This window comes from Halichoerus grypus, chromosome 6 (genome assembly GCF_964656455.1).
Source record: "Halichoerus grypus chromosome 6, mHalGry1.hap1.1, whole genome shotgun sequence".
In the NCBI taxonomy this organism is placed as follows: Eukaryota; Metazoa; Chordata; class Mammalia; order Carnivora; family Phocidae; genus Halichoerus; species Halichoerus grypus.
Genome location: NC_135717.1, coordinates 101736269 through 101761097, shown reverse-complemented (window position 1 = coordinate 101761097; position 24829 = coordinate 101736269). Strand labels below are relative to the sequence as shown.

General features: G+C 32.8%; 1 protein-coding gene across 11 annotated transcripts in view; it reads right to left on the bottom strand.

The window, feature by feature from the left end:
* The window catches only part of CCDC91 (coiled-coil domain containing 91), a 360167-nt gene that overhangs the window by 100331 nt on the left and 235007 nt on the right, over positions 1–24829 (bottom strand). For 8 of the 11 annotated variants that reach the window (XM_078075819.1, XM_078075824.1, XM_078075820.1 and 5 more), the window contains 2 exons: positions 776–868; positions 569–667 (listed from right to left, as the gene is read on the bottom strand). In XM_078075819.1, the coding sequence (XP_077931945.1) occupies positions 569–667; positions 776–868 (192 nt within the window). The remainder of the gene's footprint in view (positions 1–568; positions 668–775; positions 869–24829) is intronic. The other 3 variants (XM_078075826.1, XM_036076871.2, XM_078075825.1) reach the window with 1 other exon arrangement.

The window sequence follows — 24829 nt, the reverse complement described above, 5'->3', positions numbered from 1 at the left end:
AAGTACTATCTATATACTCATAATTTTATGCATTCCACCTTGCCTTATTGATAATAAGTAATACTTACGTGATTGTAAATTCTTTAAGACAAAATCACAGTCATCCTTTAAGTTCCACCCCTGGCACGGTGATGTGCAAATATGAAACTTTCAAAATATCTGCTTACTAAATTTAAATCCAAATCTCAAAAGTTAGTGCTATGGATTTGTTGGCATATGTATATTTAATATCTATGGATACACTACTTAGAAGAGGTATTTCAAAGTTGGCTTTAAAAATCACATCTTTTTGTAAATATATAATATACATACACATTATTTGTGATGATACCTATTAAATACCAAGTACTTGTTAGTGTCCCAACATATATTCTCTTTTAATAATAATCTAAATATGTGGTATTTCAATGTCATTCTAGTCCTGTGTAACGCGAATTTAACAATATGTATAGCAACATTCTAAGTTTAACAGGAAAAAGAAGAAAAAAACCCTTTGATTTTTCTGTAATGAGGTTTAATACCAAAAAAGTAGACTGACTAATGAAGTCAGTTTTTAAATTCCACTTACATAGAAACCCATTATTTCAGATAGAAGTACCTTTGTAGCAGATACTAATGCCTCTTTATTTCTTTGCCTTTCTTCTTCCAAACATTTTTCCAATATCTCCTGTAAGTGATAAGACAGTTGGGTAGACAGTAAATGTATTATCTGAGGAAATTATTTGAGGTAATAGAACACATTCTTTCCACACTCTGAGCAAACTTAAAGTATTACCTTCTGTTCTTGAGATTGCTGAACCAAAGCTTCCTTTATTTTTTCTTTCAACAGTTCCTTCTCTGTATCTAGCATTTCAAGGAGCCTCTGATGCTACAAGGAAAGATAAATGGATTATGATTATGGCTCTGAGACCAATAATCTATCAACAAGGAGTATAGCTGGGGGAATTCATTTGCCTGGTTGTACTCAAGTAGTCACTAGAGGACACAATGGGGAGATTGCTGAAATGAAGACTTACAAGAAAAAAAAGCCACTGAATTCACCTTTTTCCAATCAGCCAAGAGATCTCTGTGTGGCCCCAAACTCAGCAAAGTACATGACATGAGATCTAACTTAAGCACAACTACTCCAAATTGGAAAATGAATCAGAAAATGATAAAATGTCTTTATTCAAAATTAAATCTAGAAAAATTACTCACTAAAATTATTAGCTTACAGCAAAAGAAGCAATCAGATAACTGATATTTGTTTGATGAACAACAATCATAACATATTATTTGTGTGTCTAGTAAAGCACTGTTAAAGAGACTGAAAGTTTTATTACTGTTCTCACTCTAAGACTTTACCATAGATTCAGAAAAAAAATCAAAACAGTGAAAGGAATTTATGTGATAGCTAATGTTACAATGTACAGAATTCATGTATTTACTTTTATTCCAATGTGCTAGCAAAAAAGCACACACAACCATTAGCCAGTTATCATGGATTGGGCACTTGGAATTTAGAGTTTTCTAAGAAAATTCAACTTTTGTAGCATCAATATCTTCAACACAGAGAAGCCAGATACTTGTTCTGGAATGGTGCTCTCATGAGGAAACAAAACCAAAAAGAAATTTATATTCCTCTTTACACAGATTTCTCATTCAGTTACTAAAGGGCAAAAAAGAATATTTTCTCTACTTTCTCTGATTTTGAAGCCTTCTTTAAATATGAACTTATTTGAATACCCAATATTTTAAAATGGATCTATGTCTTTCAAAGTTGTTCTGAGTTAAACTATTTTTTAGGGAGGCAGTCTACATGAAGAGTAAGTGACCAAATAGCCATGTCTAGTTAAAAGAATCTATTATTCCTATTTTTAATTATAATGTTAATTTTTACCTTTATTTTTCAAGAAAAATCACATGATGTGCTTTTTCATTAAAAAAAATCCAAACTGTGATACAAATTATGACTTGATTATGAGAAATTATTGGTACCTCATGAATTTGTGAAAAGCAGCTGACAAATCAGTAGACTTACCATATGCTATGTACTGAGACTTTAATTTTGTATTCTTTGTAAGTCTAGATACACATAAATGTCATCGAATCAGAAAAAAATACCTAATCCTACTTAAAATACACACACGAGAAAAAGTTTAAAAATGTTATACCAGGCAAATAATTAGATTTAGAAATGATAAATACAATTCTCGTATGAGACCAAAAATATTCAATTTAGGCTTTATGGGTAGGGGTAAACATAACGAAATAGAAAACCAATAAAAACTATTAGAATTAAACTAAGAAACGAACTTTTCAGAGTCATTAATAATTTCTGCTTAAAAAGAACTGTTACGTTAATAAGTCAGACTAATGGGAATCATTGAGTAATTAATTGTAAGTAGGCCAAGTTTCTCCAGCGGTCCAAGGTTAGTTAAAGAGGGTATGTTAGCTAAAATGACAATGCAGTGTTCAGAAAATTTATTCCTGAACATTATTTCTTCATTCTGACAGTACACTATAATAGAAGACTATTCTTGAACTTTCTTCTACAAGAATAAACTCTAAATTACCATTGGAAACAAGTATCCTACATAAAAAATACTCTAAGTAAAATCATCGATTTACTTGAGAAAATATAATTAGATTACTGACTTTTCTTATACATATAGGTCATAGTAGCTAACATTTTTGGGGCATTTTTAAGGTTTCAGGCATTGTTAAAAGAGCTTTACATGTAGTTGTACCACATTAAATTCATAACAAACTGCTAAATCAGGCAATATTCTTCCTCATTTCGGATGAGTGATCTGAGACTTAGAGAAGTTATGTAAACTGCCAGGTCTCTCATGAATCACTTCAGCAATAATCATATTGGTATACTCATTATCAACAGTAATAATTACCTACTAGCTAAACGTGGCCTCAGTATTGCGTAGATGTTACCCAGTAACTAAAAGCTACTTATTACAAGTTGTATGTCAGGTAAGGCCTCACTTGCATTTGGCTTTAAAAGAATTTGACTAGGGGTGCCTGCGTGACTCAGTTGGTTAAGTGTCTGCCTTCGGCTCAGGTCATGATCTCAGGGTGCTGGGATCGAGCCCCGCATCGGGCTCCCTGCTCAGCGGGGAGACTGCTTCTTCCTCTCCCACTCCCCCTGCTTGTGTTCCCTCTCTCGCTGTGTCTCTCTGTGTCAAATAAATAAATAAAATCTTAAAAAATAAATAAAATAATTTGACTAATCTATACTTCCGATTTTGTTCTTTTCAGAATAACATTAGAATAAGATCATCTTCTGAAAAAATATTCATTAATATTAGGAGAGAGGATTCAGAAAGATGCTGAATGTCATGAGAGAAGCTAACTCTTAAAATTAAACAGTTAATTTATAAAATGAATAATCCACAAGTAGCTAATCAAGAACAATATAAACATAAAATATATTATTTTTATAAAAGTGTCATATGCTGATTGTGAAAAATGTAAAATGTAGTGAAAAATCACCCAGAGTTCTATCACCTAAATGATAGCATTTAGGCAAACATCCTTCTGGCAGGCTCTCTGTGTATGTAAATGTACAGCTATATGTAAACATTTTATATAATAAGTTTATAACTACCATAGTCTTTTTGAACAACAGTATTGTTATTCCTATATAAGTATAATTATGCTATTATTTTTATTACCCTAATACACATTTTACCATGTCCCACTTACATATTTATGTCTACAGTATTTCCCTTTTAATATAATCTTGATTTTTATGCATGTATCTTGGGAACTTGTACAATTATGGCCTTATGAAATATTCCTAGGGTTGGTATTGGCAGGTTGATGATTGAGCATTATTTATATTTTGATGCATGCCCTCAAACTGTATTCCAGAAAGAAAATGTGAAATTACACCTTGACTATCAATAGTAGGACAAAGGACAAGGTAGATTCTCCTGGAGAACAGAATCATGGACTGGATGAGCAACTAACCAAGGAAACTGTTCCACTCTTGGCATAGGGATACCAGCAATACTTGGTATCTGCTATGAGCCAATCATGGCTGTTTATTTCATCATTCTCCCTGTTTGAAAATGGGAATTTTTGTTGCATCTTTTCTGTTCTTTCTCTTCTTTTTGAATGCATTGATTATAATTATTGGGGGCAAGGGCCCTTCTATTTCCACATTATCTCTGTTTTTTTCAAAGTTCCTTTTTTGGGGGTAGTTTGAGTCAGTAATTTTCTCATTTAAGATGTTTCTCCAATGTTTGGTCATCTTTTTCACTTCATGCATACTAAAATCTCAGACACAAAAATGCTGGTAGGAAATTCTGTGTATGTGGGGGAGCTTTACAGAACTGCAAAAACGGCTTTTTCATGGTTGTGGTGGCAATTCCCAAATGTCAGGTCTATATATCACCATTTTCTCTTAAGCTGCCCTTTTTGCCTAGAAAAAAAATTCCCCAATCTTCTCATTGGTAGGATATGGGTGAAGAGCGTGTGGGTGAAAAGCTCACTGTAAAATGGATTCTGGTTTAATCTCCCAGTTTTTAGTTCCTGTTCTTTATGAGGTCAGATTCTCGGGTTTTATTATGCCACTGTCCTGCTAGGGCATACAGTAAGTATCTGAATTAAGAATGATGTGCATGGAGATTTTCAACCATTCCTCCTGCTTTTAAGAGCACCTGGTGCCCCTATTTCCTGAGGCATTCTAGGGTTTTGCGGACAGAGCAGCTTGCTTCATATGGGTTTCACCTCAATGGGCTAAGATTACAACGTGTTAGCCCTCCGCTGAGTCAGTGATATTTGCCTGTATCTTATCCCTGCTAGTTTATTGTTTCTATTTATTTGTTTTGGTCCCTTTTGGTGTCATTTTAGTGATTTTTGAGGGGGGAGAGGTACAGAAGGTAGAAGAGATGAGCACATTTAGTTCACCATATCTATCTAGACTTAGAATCACTTTTTAAAAACACTGAATTATATCTGAGTTTCTGACTCAACATTATGTGCCAAGCACTGTGTTAGGAACTTTACAGGTATTACTGGGAATCCTCACAACAACCCAGAACTGTCTTATTACTTATATTTGACAGATTTTCAAACTGAGTTTCAGAGAGGTTATATAATTTGCTTACAGTCACAGGACTAATTAATAGTTAAACTGAGACTGGGACCCACTAAGCCCTGAATATAAAATCCATGGACTTTACACTAGATTCTCTAGAATCAACATACAGCTAAGGGCTCTCTCTGTCACATCCCCAAGGACTGCTTCTTTGACTTTCTGAGTTTCAGTCATACACTTGTACTATTCACCTAGCCTTATAGTTATTTTTTGGTCATGGTATGGTATGTCTCTTCCCCCCCTGCTCCCATATCTGGCCCCTTAAGGGAAGGTAATGGAGATGGCAAGATCACAAAAACTAGAAGGAAAGGGGACTCATTTTTGACAAATTAACTTTTATTTGGGGGCTGGGGAGCAAGACTGTAGATATTTAGGTAGCTGAATCTCTCCCATTGGAATCCCAAGAAATATACACAGTGAGCCAAAAACTTTACTCAGCAACCAATGCCTGTATTAGCTAACACATTTTCTTTTTCTCAAAGACACACATACTTTCAGGGAAGAGACTTATCTGAAAGAACAGGTTAACATATAAGCCACAATTATAAAAACTGCATTATGTATTTCTGTAAGATGAAAAAAGGGTATTCTTCTGTTCCATTTATATTTCGGGGGCATCTCTCTGGGAGGCAATATATCTCATTAGAATTAATATGGACACTGGAATCTTATTTCCAAAGTGTAGTGGTTATCATGTTTGCCTCAAACACAGGCAGTGGAATCAGACAGATCTGGAGTCAATCACTAGTTCTTCAATTATGAAAGGTACAACTTAAATGTTTCTAAGCCTCTGGTTTTTTCTTTTATTATGTAAGGCTGCTAATGCCAAACTCACAGTTATGACAATTAAATGACGTAATGTAGGTAATGTATCTGGTACTCAAAAATGTTAACTAGACTTCCTGTCAAACAGCTGGAAAAAGTATGATAATAAAGTTCATTTATGAAAAGGAAATTTTTTTTCATATAAAAGATTAGTTGGCACTCAAAAGTAAAGGCCTCAAAAGGAACATCCACACCCCATTTCAATAATAATTTCAAAAATATCTTTCACTAAAATACAGTGTTAACTTTTATAATCCATAACAATTTCATTTCTGTGGATATTGCTAACTAGTAGACCTTATAATCAGGGCTTTACTCCTGTCACAGAGTACCTGAATTCAGGGAAAAGAAAATCCAAGACTAAAAACAGTAGTTCTAGACATTCCATTTGGAAACTTTTCAAATTATTTTCTTATTTCAATATAAATTAAGATTGCAATGTATTTTTGTTCTCAACATGACTGCTGTCTTTCCTATTTCTAGACCTGAGCGAGAATAAGCCCTCTGTGTGAAATCTGACCATGACCATTCTGCTATATTTTAAGCATAATAGCACTAACTATGGATCCAAGGACACAAAAACATGGATTCAAATTCTAGCTCTCCTTGTTAGCTCTACTCTAGTCATGCGGTATATGACAACTTTTTAAACCTGAAATTCAGTATGATCTCCTGAAAAATGAGGATTAGAATCCACTTTATAGCATTGTTCTGATGATTAACTGATCAAATACATGAAATGTTTTTGATACGGCATCATACCTATTGTAAGTGTTCATAATCTTTAGTTGTTAGAGGTATGAACTTCGATAGAAAATTTGAACAATATCCTGTGGATGTTCATTTTCTATTATTTCTTTTTAAAAATTGTCTAGATGATCAATCTTTAAGATAGAAATTCAACTACATATTTTAATATCTTATTTTTATATTAAATTGTCCTACATTAAAGTTTACCCTTATATATCAATTTATAAATTATACATAACTTCTGTATCTATTATGTAAATTTATAAATTCATGCTTTTTTTTTTTAACCATGCATACAAGAAATATTTGCTTGGTGCCTACCAACAACACAAGATACTGTACTAGTTTCTAGGGATGGTGCCCTCACGAACATTAATAGACAATCCATGAATCAATTTCTTACATTTCATTTGTAGAACTATTTTATAAGAAAAAAAATCTTCAAGGAATGCATTAACAACTAATTTTTCCTCTCAGTGCAAAATAACTTTTTAGGTAGAAAGTGCCAAAAATGCTTTGGAAATAAATAAATAAAAATGAGCCCCCCACTCCCAAAAAACCATACAACACACAAATTTTAAATGAAAAGTTAGAATAGAAAAAATGTAACTATAGAGTACACTACTCATGATGAACACTGAGCAATGTATAAGATTCTATTTTTACACTACTACAACTGCTACTTCTATTTCCATTTTTCTATTGTGGTAAAAAATATGTGCAACAAAAAAATGTCTCTTCTTCTTTTTTAACGACTTTATTTATTTGAAAGAGACCATGCAAGTGGGGTGGAGCAGAGGGGAAGGGAGAGGGAGGAAGAACCTGAAGCAGACTCTGAGCTCAGCACAGAGCCTGACGCAGGCTCGATCCCACAACTCTGAGATCATGACCTCAGCTGAAATCAAGAGCTGGATGCTTAACCAACGGAGCCACCCAGGTGCCCCGCAACAAAAAATTTCTATTTTAACCTTTTTAAAGTGGACAAGTGGCATTAATTATATTCACAATGCTGTGGAACCATCACCATTGCTAATTTTTTCATAATCCCCAAAAGCATTTCTGTGCCCATTAAGCAATGACTTATTGCCCCTCATCCCAGCTCCTGGTAACCTCCAATATACTTTCTGTCTCTAAGAATGTGACCATTCTAGATATTTCACATAAGTGGAATCAAATAGTAATCATCTTTTTGTTTGGCTAATTTCACTTAGCATAATGTTTTCAAGCCTCGTCCACATTGTAGTATGTAACTGAGCATCATTCCTGTTTATGGCTGAATGATATTCCATTGTGTACATAATACTACTTTTGTTTTATCTATTCATTTGTTGATGGACACTTGGTTGTTAACACCTTTTGACTATTTGAATATGCTGCTATGAATATTCATATGTAAAAATGTATTTGAGTCCCTGTTTTCAATTCTTTTGAGTATATACCTATTAGTAGAACTATTTAGTCACATAATAATTTTATGTTTAATTTTTTGAGGAACCACCAAACTGCTTTCTATAATTGCTCCACCATTTTATATTCCCATCAGCAATGTGCAAGGGTTCTAATTTTTCCACATTCTCTACATTTGTTATTTCCTTTTTTCTTATTATAGTCATCTTAGTAATTGGAAATGGTATCTCACTGAGATTTTTTTCATCTCTCTAAGTACACTGAATATCTTTATAAATGCTATTTCTACTTTTGATACCCTGACTACTACTCCTTTTCAACTATTACTAGTATTATCTGCACAAATAGGAAAATAATTAGAGCTCTTTTTGCTGCCTTTATAGGACTGTAGTAGAAAGTGCATTGGACTTGAGGTTTGTTCATCGTCTGAGATTCTGCCAAAAGTAGGGATGACTTTCCTATCTGGGCCAGAGATTATTGCAGTTAATCACTGTAAACTAAAAATTATAATGTTAAGAAACAGCTTGGCCAAGATTTCAGCCTTCCTTTATTCTATCTAAAATAAAGTATGAAGCATATCTGGGGATTGTTTGTATTACTCCTGCCTTCTGCCTCAATATAGAATTCCTTAATTGTCCAAAAATACCGGCACCCTAGAAATGGCTCACATGGTTTTTGATGGTATGAAGAAGGGTAAATACTTTCTTATGCACCTTACTAGTTGACCATTCCAAGGTGGGGATGTTCTGGACACATTTGTTATATAACTCAGAGACAAAGCTGAACCAACTGGCAACATGAAATCATAAGAAAATTAACTGAAATCTATACCAGGAAATCTCATTAAGAAGAGTGAAGAGTTCTGGTGATTTAAAATATTCTGTTGACAGATTCTTAAAAATTAAAATTTTAGGGCTTTTTATGATATTAAAGAAACAAATGCAAACTAAACAGTTCGATTAATCTTATAGAGTAGATACTTAATGCAAGGGTCTCAAGGACAGTCCTTTGAAATTTAGCCTAAAACAAAAGGCATTCAGAAATAGATTACGCTATTTCCTCCTTTTGGAAGAAGTTCTTCCAAGTGAAAAATGTTTGAGGCAGACAAATATAAATATGGAGGTTAAATGGTTTTTACTTGATTCCTATAAAAAATATTTAAAAATCTCTTCTTTCTTGGAATATGAGTCACAAGAGATATTGTAAAGAGATTTAATCACTATCACACATGGACAGTGTTTTGTATATTAAATTTTAGACTAAGCAGTCATGGAAGCTCACGTTCAGGTATACAGTTATCTATTTATGACAGGTCCACAAACTTCACCTTATTTTATACATGGTATGTGTGTGTAGTATATATTCTGTAATGCAAACTCAAGAAGCACCATCTTTCACTTTCTGTAAAGCACAAACATTGAATAAGATCAAGTGGTCTGGCAGGAAAGTCTTAAAGCACAAGCTCATATATTCCTCCATTTAACATGACTTTACAGACACTGAATAAATTTAATAAATGTCTTAATGTAAAGTGAGTCTGAGACATTTCACCCATTCATGGATCAACACATTAAATAGTGTTTAGAAAGAAAACCTATAAAAGATAAACTATGAGATTAAATCTACTCAGAGCAGTTACCACAAGTCCAATAATGTCAATAAACTTCTTAAAGTGAATAAAATAAAACAATAATATAAGCTACACTAGATTTATTTCACCTAAATAGACATATTTCTAATAGGCATGAAAAAATGTAAGCAAATAAGTTAGCTGCCTTATATAAACAGGTTTTTGATTTAAGGGAGAAATACAAAGGAATGAGACAAAAATTGAGTGATACATCAGCATAAAAAAAGGTAAGATTAGTTTATATTTCCATAATGAGGTTTCTATATTTGGATAGTGTACATATCATTAAATGCCAAAAATATGTCCCAATCCTAAGTTTAAGTAGAATATTTCTGCTTCACCATTTTCAAGTGAAATAGCTTTTGAAAATGCATCTGAATCCTATTATTCCTTCCACTTGCCTAAGTACAATACAATAAGTTTGCTTCAACATAATAGTGTGAAACCCTTCAAATGGTCATTTGAAATAAATGACCCATGTATGTAAGATAATCCTCTTAGCAAAAAAGAAAAAAAAGAAACAGATTTATGCACACTTCCCAAAAAGCATAATACAACTGGTGTAGTACTTTTCAGGAACCAATTTGATACCATAGTAACTGTCCTTAAATCTGGTCTGTGCTTCCTACTCCTAAAATTTATCATCAGAAAATAATATTTAGTTAGCTCTCAATTTCTCATGCTTGTCGATTTTATAACCTCCACTTTTATACTCTACACAGTAATATCCCTAAACTGTATAGAATCAGACTTTTTTGAGAAATAAGTTGACAAAAGAATATTCTGATTTATTGTAGAATGAGGATCTGCCAGACAAAAATCAATTTCAGGAGCACAGCTCTTACTGTTTGCATTGTGTTTCCTATGTCAAAAATTCAGTTTTATCCATATTTTATGTGTGTGTGTATGTGTGTGCACACACATATATATAATGTGTGCACACATATATATAATACACACATGTATATTATATATATAAAATAATGGAAAAAGGAAAGTGTTGACATAAGTGATAGGAACATAATGTTTCATCAAACAAATGCAATTATGATAAAATGGAAATCATTAAATTTGTTGAAATGAATGAATTGTTGACCTTAATTGGATACTCCTTGAATAAGGACAGTCTACAGAAGGTCTCCAATACTGAAATAATATAATTGATTAATCGGTCTATAAAGATAAGGTATGTTAAAAAAATGAATAAATAAAGTAAGGCATAATTATTGATCTTATAATTTTTAAATGTCTGGGGAATGAAAAGCCCATATATTAGGTAAGTTTATTAATCAGTATTAGCATATTTTCAAAAACACACCTTGTACAACAGTGGGAGGCTGCTTATAATGCAAAAGAATAAAAATAATATGCATGAAGATGTATACAGCAAACTTCCTTATAAAAGTACAAAAGCCAAAACATTTAAAAAGTCCAACAAAGGGGTTCAGTATAACAAATGATAGTATGTCAACTAAAAGGAGCATCATATGGTTATTAGGCATAACACCATGCATCAATATAGAATTATGTTTATAAAATACAATTACTTGAAGAAAAACCATAAGATTATTTAAAGCCATTATTATAACTGTGTATTATTACAAATACTTGAATAAATATTAAAAGGGATCACAAGAAAAAGAACACTATTTTATTGGGAAACTGGTGGATAGAATATTATTCTTTTTAAATTTACTATCATTCTAATAAAATTCAAAAGATAAAAAATATAACTTCTTGAAATGGCAGTAGGAATGTCATACCTGATCTACAGGGAAGAAATGGTGGACAGGACTAAGATGTGCTTAAAATGCTTAAAAATAATTAAATAATCTAACATACATTTCATCTACATTTTAGAAAAAAATTGAAAAGCTATGAAAATGAAGATTTTTCACAAGTAATTTACTTTTTTTGTTAAATATTACAAGGTACAGAAAAACACAGGCATGGGGAAAGTCTGGATTAGGTAAATTTTTTTCGGTAAATATTTAATGTTAGCCTTCAAATCTGACCCTATTGGTCTATGGTATGATATTATCAGCCATTTGGAACTAAAGAACTTCCATAATCTAGCCCTGACATATTTTTTCCCAATCTAATTTATCTCCAAAGTCATTTCAACATGTTATTTTCTTCTACATTTATTTGCTATACCACCATTTCCATATTTCTCTACACATTTAATAGATACTCTCAAAAGAGTTTAAGGGATCAAAGAAGACTGATTAAAAGCTGTGTATATTTGGGTAGAACCTTTAATTAAAGCGATGAGTATTTGAAACCACTAGATAGGAATAAAGTACACATGACTTCCCAAAAGTGTTTCATTAACATGTTTTTCTATAGAACATCTTAGATTTTTACTCTGAGATGTATGGTTTGGAAAGTGGTAGTTTAAACCATTATTGTCTTGCCAGGCTATTTGCTGATTTTAGCAATTTTAAAATAAGTATGAATATAATTATTAAAGCTCATTAATAACACTTATAGAATGTTTACATTTACATAAAACAAAGGAATAAATAAAAAGTGAATTTTATACTTTCTAGTTACATGATCCAAATATACCATGGAAAACTCAGTACAAAAATGTTGGATAAAAAATACAAAACATCCCTTTAAATATTACTGAGCTGGTAAGACAGTTATGTAAGTAGGCAAAACTGATAAAAAGCACAAAATTCATGGAGATAAACAATTTTTGAATACATTAACTGTTCTTAGGAGATCTGAAGAATGCTAAAATATTACAGTTTTGTTTTTAATGGGCCAGGCTTACAAATAGAAACAAAACCTAGGGGCTAAAAAGGGGAAAGTTAGGACACTCATATAAAGCTACAAGGCCTGAAACATAACACCCTAAGTTGGTAAACTAGAAAAAACCCACAAAGCAAAGAGAACCTGAAGGGTTTTTGTTTTGAGTTAGAGTGAAGGGGAAGTATGGAGGGGAGGTTCCCTGATAATTCATAATCACATGCTACATTTTTGCAGGTTTGAGGCAGAAATTCCCACGCACAATGTATCTCAAAAACCCACAATTAAAACTTTGCCCCTGAAGGACTGTCAGAAGCAAAACAATTATTCCACTGACCATTATTTTATTGACCTTAAAGCTAAGCATCAAAAAATTATTACACCTAAAATTCCAGTGAAGATGATCTCACAAACATAAAACACAAAATACCCAAGGAAACAAGCTACCATGAATGTGAGAAGAAAACTGTGCAGAATCAGACCTAAAAAAAATGGCAGACACCAGACTGACTCACTATAAATTATTTGCAAAAAAGTACATTTAATATATTTTTAAAGTGTCAAAAGTATGAGTAAGAGATAAGACATCATAAAAATGAACATGTATGCTTGGAAAAAATCATATGGAATATGAAAATGAAATATACATTAACTGAAAATTAAAGCTCAATGTTTGGCTTAAGCTTCATTTTAGGCAGAAAAGTAAGGACAGTAGGACAGATGTGAAGAGATTACACAAAAAAGACAGACAAAAATATTAAAAATATGTTAGAGAAGTATGAGAGACATTGATGATAGAGCAAGACAGTTTAACATATTAAATTAGAGTTCTGGAGGGAAATAACAGAGAGAATGAGATAGAAGCAATTTTGCATATTAAAACCCAATACATAACAGAAAAAATTTAAAAAAATTTCACACCAAGTAATATTATGGTGAAAAAGCAGAACTCAAAGCAAAAAGAGATTCTGTATCAGCAGCCATAAAGAAATAATCACCTATAAAAATGGTAATTAGTATTAACTCAGAATTACATGTGTAGCAAAACTACAAGAATGAGAAAAAATAAGATTATTATAAAAAAAATAAAGACAGTTTATTAACAACACACCTACACTGAAGGACTTTCCAGTGCTATCCACTTTAAATTTCATCTCAATAGATGCAGAAAATCATTTAATAAAATTCAACATCTTTTCATGATAAACACTTATTGTAATAAACATGATAAACATCTATCATGATAAAACATAATAAGTGTTCTCATATAAACAAATGATAAAAACTATAAACATGATAAACACATGACAATTTGAATATAGAAGAAACATAACTCAACATAATAAAGACCATATACAACAAGCTCACGGCTAACATCATATCCAGTGATGAAAAGTTGAAAGCTTTCCTCTAAAATCAGAACTAAGACAAGGCTTCCAGCCCTTCTATTCAACATAATGCTCGAAGTCCTAGCCAGAACAATTAGGTAAGAAAAATAAATAAAAGGCATCTAACTTGGAAAGGAAGAAGAAAAATTATCACTGTTTGCAGATGACATGAACTTACATTTAGAAAATGCTAAAGATGTCACCAAAAAGTGTTAGAATAAATGAAATCAGTGAAGGGGTGTGTGGGTGGCTCAGTTGGTTAAGTGTCTGCCTTCTGCTCAGGTCATGATCTCAGGGTCCTGGGATCCAGCCCTGCATCAGGCTCCCTGCCTAGTGGGGAGTCTGCTTCTCCCTCTCACTATCCTGTGCTCTTTCTCTCTCTCTCAAATAAATAAATAAAACCTTTTAAAAAATGAAATCAGTAAAGTTGCAAGATAAAAACAAATATACAAAACTAAGTTGTGCTTCTGTACACTAACAAGGAACTATCTAAAAGAGAAATAAAATAATCCCAATTACAATAGCATCAAGAGCAATAAAATATTTAGAAATAAATTTAAACATGAAATATATGTACACAAAGAATTGTAAGACATTGATGAAAGAACTTGAAGAAGACACAAAAAAATGGAGATATCCCATGTTCATGAATTGGAAGAGTTAATATTGTTAAAATGTTCATGCAATCGAAAGTCATCAATAGATTCAAAGCAATCCCTATCAAAATTCCATGGCATTTTTCATAAAAACAGAAAATTCTAAAATTTGTATGGAACCACAAAAGACCCTGAATAGTCAAAACAATACCTAGAAAAAAATGCAAAACTGGGGCATCACACTTTCTGTTTTCAAACTATATTACAAAGCGACAGTAATCAAAACCATATGCTAATGGCATAAAATAGGCACATAGACCAATGGAATAGAATCAAAAGGCCCAAAATAAACCTATCTATATATGATCATCTAATATTTGACAAAGAAGCTAAGAACACTCAGTGGAGAAAGGACAGTCTCTTCAGTAAACGATAATGGGAAAACTGGATATTCATATTCACAAGAATAAAATTGGACCCTTATCATACACCACACACAAAATATTAACTAAAAATGGATTAAAAACTAAAATGCAATACCTGAAGCCTTTAAAAATCCTAGAAGAAAACAGGGAAAAAGCTCCTTAACATGATCAGTTTTAGAAATGACTTTTTTTTTTTTATGGCACCAACAGCACAAACCAAAAAAAGTGGGACTACATCAGACCAAAAGTTTAGGTACAACAAAAGAAACAAATGAAAACAATAAAAAGGAAACCTACAGAATGGAAGAAAATATTTATAAACCATATATCTGATAAGGGGTTAATATCCAAAATATATAAGGGACTCCTACAACTCAGTACCGATAATATGTCAATAGAAACTTCCAAAATTGGACAGCAAACAGGAAAAAAGACAGAGAGAGAGAAAGACTAAATAAGAAAATCAGAAGAGAATTTTCCAAGAATTATAGGACTACTACAAAGGTGTATTGTACATTTAATGAAAATACCAGAAGGAGAAGAAAATGAGAAAGAAACAGAAGAAATATTTCAAACAATAATGACTAGGAATTTTTCCAAATTAACGTCAGACACTAAACAACAAATTCAGGAAGATTCGGAGAGCAACAAAAAGGATAAATTCCCCCCAAAATGAAACCTATGCATATTATATCCTAACTGATGTAAAACAAAAGTAAAGTGAAGTGCTGTGAATTGTGTAAGACTGATGAATCACAGACCTGTACCTCTGAAACAAATAATACATTATATGTTAAAAAAAAAAGAAAGAAAAAGAAGATAGTAGGAAGGGAAAAATGAAGGGGGTGGGAATCGGAGGGGGAGATGAGCCATGAGAGACTATGGACTCTGAGAAACAAACTGAGGGTTCTAGAGGGGAGAGGGGTGGGGGGATGGGTTAGCCCGGTGATGGGTATTAAAGAGGGCACGTACTGAATGGAGCACTGGGTGTTATACGCAAACAATGAATCATGGAACACTACATCCAAAAAAAAAAAAAATATATATATATATATATATATATATATATATAGAAAGAAAGAAAGAAAAGAAAGAGAAAGAAGAAAGAAAGAAAGAAAGGAAAAAGAAAGAAAGAAAGAAAGAAAGAAAGAAAAAGAAAGAAAGAAAGAAAGAAAGAAAGAAAGAAAGAAAGAAAGAAAGAAAGAAAGAAAAAAAAAAACAAAAGCTTCTGAAAGAAACCAGGGGTGGGACTGGTGGAACATCTAACTAATAGAGGAGCAAAGATAAGAATTACATCCAACTTCTCCTCAAAAACCATGTAAATAAGAAGAGAATAAAGTGAAGTATTTAAAATAATGAGAAAAAAAACAGGAAACCTAAAATTATGTCCGTGAGATTATCCTAAAAAGTGAGGGAGAAATAGAGACTTTCTCAAACAAAAATTGAGATAATTTGTTGCCACTACACCTGACTTGAAAGAAATGTTTTTTTAAAAAAAGTTCTTCAAGGGGCTCCTGGGTGGCTCAGTCATTAAGCGTCTGCCTTCAGCTCAGGTCATGATCCTAGGGTCCTGGGATCAAGCCCCACATTGAGCTCTCTGCTCAGCGGAAAGCCTGCGTCTCCCTCTCCCACTCCCCCTGCTTGTGTTCCCTCTCTTGCTGTGTCTCTCTCTCTGTCAAATAAATAAATAAAATCTTTAAAAAAAATTTAAAAAGTTCTTAAAGGAAAAGAAAAATGATATAGGTCAGAAACTCAGCTCTACATAAAGGAAGGACATCAGAGAAGTAAGAACTAAAGGTAAAATAAATACTTATTTTTCTTATTCTTTACGGATCTGATAACAGATAACAGTTTGCTCAAGCCAATAACAAGAGTAATGTATTTTATTACGTATGTTTTTATATATGTGTGTGTGTATATATGTGTATAGTCACTCTATATTCATACACACACACACACACGATATCCTTATACATATAAATGAAATGAATGACAAGAATGATACACAAGACAAGGGAAAATAATCAGAAATATATTTTTTTTTTTTTTTTAAAGATTTTATTTATTTATTTGACAGGGAGAGACACAGCGAGAGAGGAAACACAAGCAGGGGGAGTGGGAGAAGCAGGCTTCCTGCGGAGCAGGGAGCCTGATGCGGGGCTTGATCCCAGGACGCTGGGATCATGACCTGAGCCGAAGGCAGATGCTTAACGACTGAGCCACCCAGGTGCCCCAATCAGAAATATTTTCTTATTATAAGGTATTTGTACTGCATGTGAAGAAGTATACAGTTATTTAAAAGTAGACATGGATTAGCTGTAAATGATATTACACAGTCTACGGCAACCAATAAAAAACAGGTGAAAGAAGAGGTATAATTGATATGTGCAGAAAGGAGAGGATGTAAAATGCTCAATTCAAGCCATAAAAAGCAGAAAAACTGAGTTAGACAAAAATGCGAACAAAGAACAAGGGCAACAAATAGAAAACACCAGCAAATATAGTATACATTAATCCAACTATATAATCAAATTAAATGTCAGTGGTTGAAGTACACTAATTAAAAGTGTTTTAAATTAAAATTAAATTAAAATTTAAAAACAGAGTGACTCAAAATAAGAGACACACTATATATTGTCCTAAAGAAACCTACTTTAAAAATAAAAACACAAGTAGATTAAAATAAAGGGGTAGAAAAAGATATACCATGCTGACACTAATCATATTAATTACAGACAAGAAAGAATTTTTTCCCCCACAAAGCAATGGAGAAAATAAACAAAAGCTGGGTCTTTGGAAAGATCTTTACAGTAGATAAGCCTCTAGCCAGGTTAACTAAGAGAAAAAGAGTGAGGACACAATTTACTACTACTGGAAATGAAAGAGGGGACACATCAATACAGATTCCATGGACATTAAAAAAATAATAAAGGAATACCATCAATAACTCTGTATCTATAAATTTGATAAGCTAGATGAAATGGACCAATTCCTTGAAAGACACAATTTGCCAAAACTCAAGAAAAAACAGACAATCTAAATAGAATCTTTCCACCAGTCAGAATGGTTAAAATTAACAAGTCAGGAAACAACAAATGTTGGTGGGGATGCAGAAAAAGGGGAACCCTCTTACACTGTTGGTGGGAATGCAAGCTGGTACAGCCACTTGGAAAACAGTATGGAGGTTCCTCAAGATGTTAAAAATAGAGCTACCCTACAACCCAGCAGTTGCACTACTAGGTATTTACCCAAAGGATACAAACATTGTGATCTGAAGGGGCATCTGTACCCCAATGCTTATAGAAGCAATGTCCACAATAGCCAAACTATGGAAAGAGCCCAGATGTCCATTGACAGAGGAATGGATGAAGAAGATATGGTATATATATATATACACAATGAAGTATTACTCAGCTATCAAAATAGATAAAATCTTACCATTTACAACAACATGGATGGAACTGGAGGGTATTATGCTGAACGAAATAAGTCAGTCAGAGAAAGACATGTATCATATGGTTTCACTCATGTGGAATTTAAGAAACAAAACAGTGGATCACAGGGGAAGGGAGGGAAAAATAAAATAAGACGAAATCAGAGAGGAAGACAAACCATAAGAGACTCTTAACTCTAGGAAACGAACGGAGGGTTGCTGGAGGGGAGGGAAGTGTGGGGATGGGGTAACAGGGTGATGGGCATTAAGGAGAGCACATGATGTAATGAGTACTGGGTGTTATATGCAACTGATGAATTACTGAACTCTACATCTGAAATTAATGATATGCTATATGTTAACTAATTGAATTTAAATAAGTTAAAAAAATAAATAAATAGAATCTTTCCAAAATAGAGAGCCACAAGCCCTGATTTGTTCAATAGTAAATTCTACCAAACATTTAATAAATAAATTATACGTTATCTACAATCTCTTCCAGAAGATGGTAGCAAGAGGAGAGAGTACTTCCTAAGTTATTCTCTAATGTTAGCATTACCCTAATACCAAACCAAAGACATTAAAAAAAAAAGATACAAAAATCCTCAACAAAATATTACCAAATTAAATTTTTTAAATATGTAAAAAGAATTACACAAGCAAGTGGGATTTATGTCAGGTATGTAAAGGTGGTTCAATATTCAAAATCAATGTAATCCATCACATCAACATATTAAAGAAAAAAATTGTATGATCGTATCAACAAATGCAGAAAAACCATTTGAAAAAATTCAATAGCCATTCAAACTCCTCTGCAACTAGGAATAGAGAGGAACTTGCTCAATCTGATAAAGAACACCTACAAAAAGCCTACAGCTAACATCATACCCAATAATGAGTAACATTTTTTCAGAAGGTTTCCAGGGAAGATCAGGAACAAGGCAAAGATGTTGTATCTCACCACTGCTTTTCAACAATATACTTGAAGTCCTAGCTAATGCAATAGGCTAAGAAAAGGAAATAAAGGTAGACAGACTGGAAGAGGACATTAAAGTTGTCTTTGTTCACATACGACATGATCATCTATGTAGAAAATGTAAAAGCACTGACCAAAAAATTCCTGAAACCAATAAGCGGTTACGATAAGGTTGAGGGACACAAGGTTGATATACAAAATTCAATCCCTTTCACATATAGCAACTAGCAAGTGGAATTTAAAATTAAAATCACATTATAATTTACATTAGCACCCCCAAATCGAAATATTTGGGCATAAATCTAACAAAATATGTACAAGAACAATATGAGGAAAACTACAAAACTCTGCCAAAAGATATCAAAGAACAATTAAGTAAATGGGGATATATTCCAGAAGACTCAATGTTATCAAGATGTCAGTTCTTCCCAACTTGATTTATAGAATCAACATAATGTCAATGAAAATCCCAGCAAGTTATTTTGTGGATACTGACAAACTGATTCTAAGGATTATATGGAAAGACAAAAACTCAAAACTGCCAACACAATCTTGAAGGAGAAAAGCAAAGTTGGAGGACTGACATTATTGATTTCAAGATTTACTATAAAACTGCAGTAATCAAGAGAATGTGGTTGTTGGCAAAAGAACAGACAAACAGATCAATAGAAGAGAACAGGGGTGCCTGGGTAGCTCAGTTGGTTAAGTGTCCAACTCTTGATTTTGGCTCAGGTCAAGATCGAGCCCCTCATTGGGCTCCGTGATCAGCAGGAAGTCTGCTTGGGATTCTTCCCCTCACCCTCTACCTCTCCCCCCATCTAATGAATAAATAAATATTTTAAAAAATAGAACAGAACAGGGAGTTCAGAAATAAACCTTTATAACTGAAGTCAACTGATCTTTGACAAAGAAGCAAAGGCAATACAATGGAATAAAGATAGTCTTTTCAACAAATGGTGCTAGCACAACTGAATATTCATGTGTAAAAATATAAATCTAGAATTAGACCTTACCCACTTCACATAAGTTAACTCAAAATGGATCATAGCCCCAAATGTAAAATACAAAATTTATGAATGTCCTAGAAGATGACATAAGAGAAAGCCTAGAAAACCTTGAATATGATGATGACTTAAATCTATGAAAGAAATAATGTACAAGCTGGACTTCATTAAAACTGAAAACATCTACTCTGAGAAAGAGAATATCTAGAAAATGAGAAAACAAGCTACATATTAAAAGGAAATATTTGCAAAAGACACATCTGATAGGACTGCTAAGGAAAACATATAAAGAACTCCTAAAACTCAAAAATGAGAATATGAAGAAGGTGATTTAAAAATAGGCAAAGCACCAAAAGAGACACATGACCAAAGACACAGATGGCAAATAAGCATATGAAAAAGTGCTCAACATCATATGTCATTTGAGGATTACAATTTAAAACAAGGTATCATTACACACCTATCAGAATGGTCAAAATCCCAAACACTAAACATGAAATACTGGTGAGGATGCAGAGCAACCAGAATTCTCATTCATTGCTGGTGGGAATGCAAAATGGTACAGCCAATTTGGAAGACAATTTGGCAGTTTTTTATAAAACTAAAAATACTCTTACCATTCAATCCAGCAATCTCATCCTTTGCTATTTACCCAAATGTGTTGAAAATGTATGCCCACATAAAAACCTGCACAAAGATATTTATAGCAGCTTTATTCATAACTACCAAAACTTGAAGACAAACAAGATATCCTTCAGTAGCTGAATGTATAAATAAGCTGTGCTTCATTCAGACACTAAAGTATTATTTAGTGCAAAAGGAGATATATTATCAAGCCATGAAACGACATGGGGGACATTTAAAGGCATATAACCAAGCGAAAGAAGTCAATTTGAAAAAGCTACACACTGTAGTATTCCAACTATATGACATTCTGGAAAAGGCAAAACTATGGAGGCAGTAAAAAGGTTAGTGGTTACTAGGGCTAGAGTAGAAGGGAGGATGAAAAGGTGAAACACAGAGAAATTTTAAGGCAGTGAAACAATTCTGAATGATGCTATAGTGGTAGATACATGTCATTATACATTTGTTTAAACCCAAAGAATGTAAAACACCAAAAATGAATCCTAATGTAAATTGTAGACTTCTGATGGTAATGATGAATCAATATAGATACCACTGTGGTATAGAATGTTGATGGTAGCAAATGTACAACTGTGTTGTGGGATGTTGGTGGTAGGGACGGTTGTGCATGTGTGGGGCAGGAGGTATATGGGAACTCTCCATACTTTCTTTTTTTTTTTTTTTTAAGATTTTATTTATTTATTTGACAGAGAGAAAGACAGCGAGAGAGGGAACACAAGCAGGGGGAGTGGGAGAGGGAGAAGCAGACTCCCCGCCGAGCAGGGAGCCCGATGCGGGGCTCGATCCAGGACCCTGGGATCATGACCTGAGCCAAAGGCAGATGCTTAACAACTGAGCCACCCAGGCGCCCCTCCATACTTTCTTTTCAGTTTTGCTGTGAATATAAAATACCTCTATAAAAAATAAAGTCTAACTAAGAGAAAAAGATTGTCATGCCATATCAACAATAAAAATCCAGCTACATCCAGCTTATTAGAGATATACTGAAACCCAAAATGACTGATAATTAATGAATGGTAAAGAGCTTTAGGCAAATTCTAACCAAGACAAGACTTAGTCATATTAATATCAACAACAGACTTTAGGCAAAAGGAATTCCTAGAATAAAGACATCACTACAAAATGATACCAGAAATATAGAACAAATTTAAATTTATATGCACATAATAACATAGCCTCATAATATATAAAGCAAAAACCAACAGCACTGCAAAGAAAAACTGGAGGTCCTATTATTATAGTAGGAGATTTTAAAGCATTTCTTTCAATAATCAGCAGACCAAGCAGTGGAAAATTGGCATGGTGACATAAAATTTGAATATAACATGTTTGATTAATGGATATATATGTAATACTATACTAATAGTGGAAAATACACATTTTTTCAAGCATACATGAAACATTTATAAAAACTTGCCAGATAGTGGGTAATTATTACATTTCAGAAATTCAGTGTCATATAAACATCACTCTCTGGCCACAATGTAATAATTAGGAATCAATAATTAAGAGAGATTTAAAAATGTCATACTTGGAAATTTTTTTTGTAATTTTAAATACAGTTTTATGCTAATTAGACACACGTATCCATCACAGTCAACTTCAGGACTGAGAAACCTGACATGGGCAGAGCATTTTTCTTTCACAGAAAAATAGAGGGGTATGAAATAATTTTTACTGCAACACTTAAATATGTACTTCATTACAGTGGAAATCACTAATGGAGTATCTATCCTGTAATGAAGTTCATTATCCTTTAAATAGTGAATTCTAATAATATTTTCATATACAGAAATTTAGTGGAATCTATATACATCATCTTAGGTTTCTTTCTAAATATATACACAGTTTCTTTATAGCAAATTCAATGGAATGTCTGTTTTTTCTAATAATGTTTTATGTAAATATAATACTAGAAATCAGATTCCCATTCCAGACTGTGGGCTTCTTTAGGGTAGTGAATATATCTACTTTTTGCAAATTACACAAAGATGTGCTGAGAATGACTGACAGAATAAATCCTATGTATTTAGAATACTATTTTCATTAAGTGTGTTGTGTGTATATCACAACACTCACTTTAGCTATTTTGTCCCATTGTTCTATTTCCATCATCTCCTTTTTTAAAATCATCAGTTTTTTCTATTGTCATGACTTGGCCCTTATAAAACCACACACACAAAAAAAGGCAGTGTATTTAATACTATGGTTTTAAATTTCATCATTTCTCCTTACTAATGCAAATAGGTATTATAATTTAATTAAAAATAATACATGCCTGTAAATTTTTAAATGATTAACGTTCATAATAGTGTTTCCTAAGTTAACTTGACCATCCAAATAACCCAAATGTGGAAGGCTAGAAAAAAAAATTCTTGGTAAATATACCATAAAGGATAAAATTATTCAGTATCAGTAAAGTAAGGCCAAATAATTTTTTCCCTCAAAAATCCTACTTGATATCCTTAAAATACATATACAGACAGACTATAAAGGGGCATGAGAGAATTTTGGGGAGGTCATGAGAACGTTTTTTAATCTTGATTTAGGTGGTAACTGTAAAACTTTTGAAGTCTGTCAAAATTCAAAGAATGGCTCAACTAAAATAGGTGGATTTTACTGTATGTGAATTATACTTCAGTAAACTTGAAGAAAAAAATACACAGACACTTTATGCTAATTTTGAACTCATACTATTTCTGTCTACTTACAATATCCTTAACTTTTTCTTCCAGTAAAAGGCCACTCTTTCAAATGCCATTACAATGTTACACCTTCTAAATTCTTCCCTGAAACCTCAGGAAGAATTGCTTACTCTCTTATCTGTAACCTCAGCGTATTTTGTTTCTACCACTAGTTTATTATTTATTATACTGTATTATAATTCATTTTTTATGTCTCACATAGTAAGGCTTTGTTTCTTGAAGGCAGAGAATGTTCTTACATTAAAAAAAACTTTCTAGTACAGTACCTAATACATTGAAATCTCTTAATTTAAGTTTATGGTATCAATATAGATACTGGTGTTCAAGAGAAGTTCTAGCAGTTATTAAAATGACTGCCCAAAGGTAACTTAAAGAAAAAAGAGTACTGGATTAATATCTGACTCTGATAACAACAGGCAACTGTCTTTTTCTCAACCATGATGAAAGAAAAAAAAAGTAGTGGTCACCTAAAAATTGTACACAAATATTATTGGGAAACTAATTAAATAACTCTCCTAAGTGCAACCTGACCAATGCTTTAACAAGGTTACAGTTTGAACCACACCAATCATCTGGTTTGCAAGATTTCCTGCTGGACATCAACACCAACCACTCGTTAGACCCAAAACCACCTTGGGAAATAGCTGTGGGTAAGATTTACACAGACCAGTAATGGACTAAATTACTGGTTCAGTTGAAACACAGGTCAGAAGCATATATATGACAGAAATTGGAAAGTCAATAAAAAGAATTATATATCAGACACCAGCCCCCCTCCTCAAAATTTGAGAGTTTTAAGACTCTGAAGTTGTAGGAAGACTTAAGAAAGGCCTGCCAATTTTCCCACACAAACTTTATAATTATCAAGAAATAAAAATTGGTGAAAAACATCTTGGGAAAGATTATCATATCATTAATATCTTTTAGATAGAAAATAAAGTAATCACATCAAACACCTCTGACATATTAAAGATTATATATCCATCTAGAGAAACAACGTAGAAAATATAAAGACAATGCCTCTTTCTCTTCCTTGTGCAAGATAAATATATTCCCAAGATAAGAAAGGGAATTTCTTCAAGCAAAACATCTTGCTTTCTAGAGTCACATTACGCACATATTTTAAAATACAACATACTCTATTTTTTTCCCTCTAAAATAAACTATATTGGGGCACCTGGGTGGCTCGC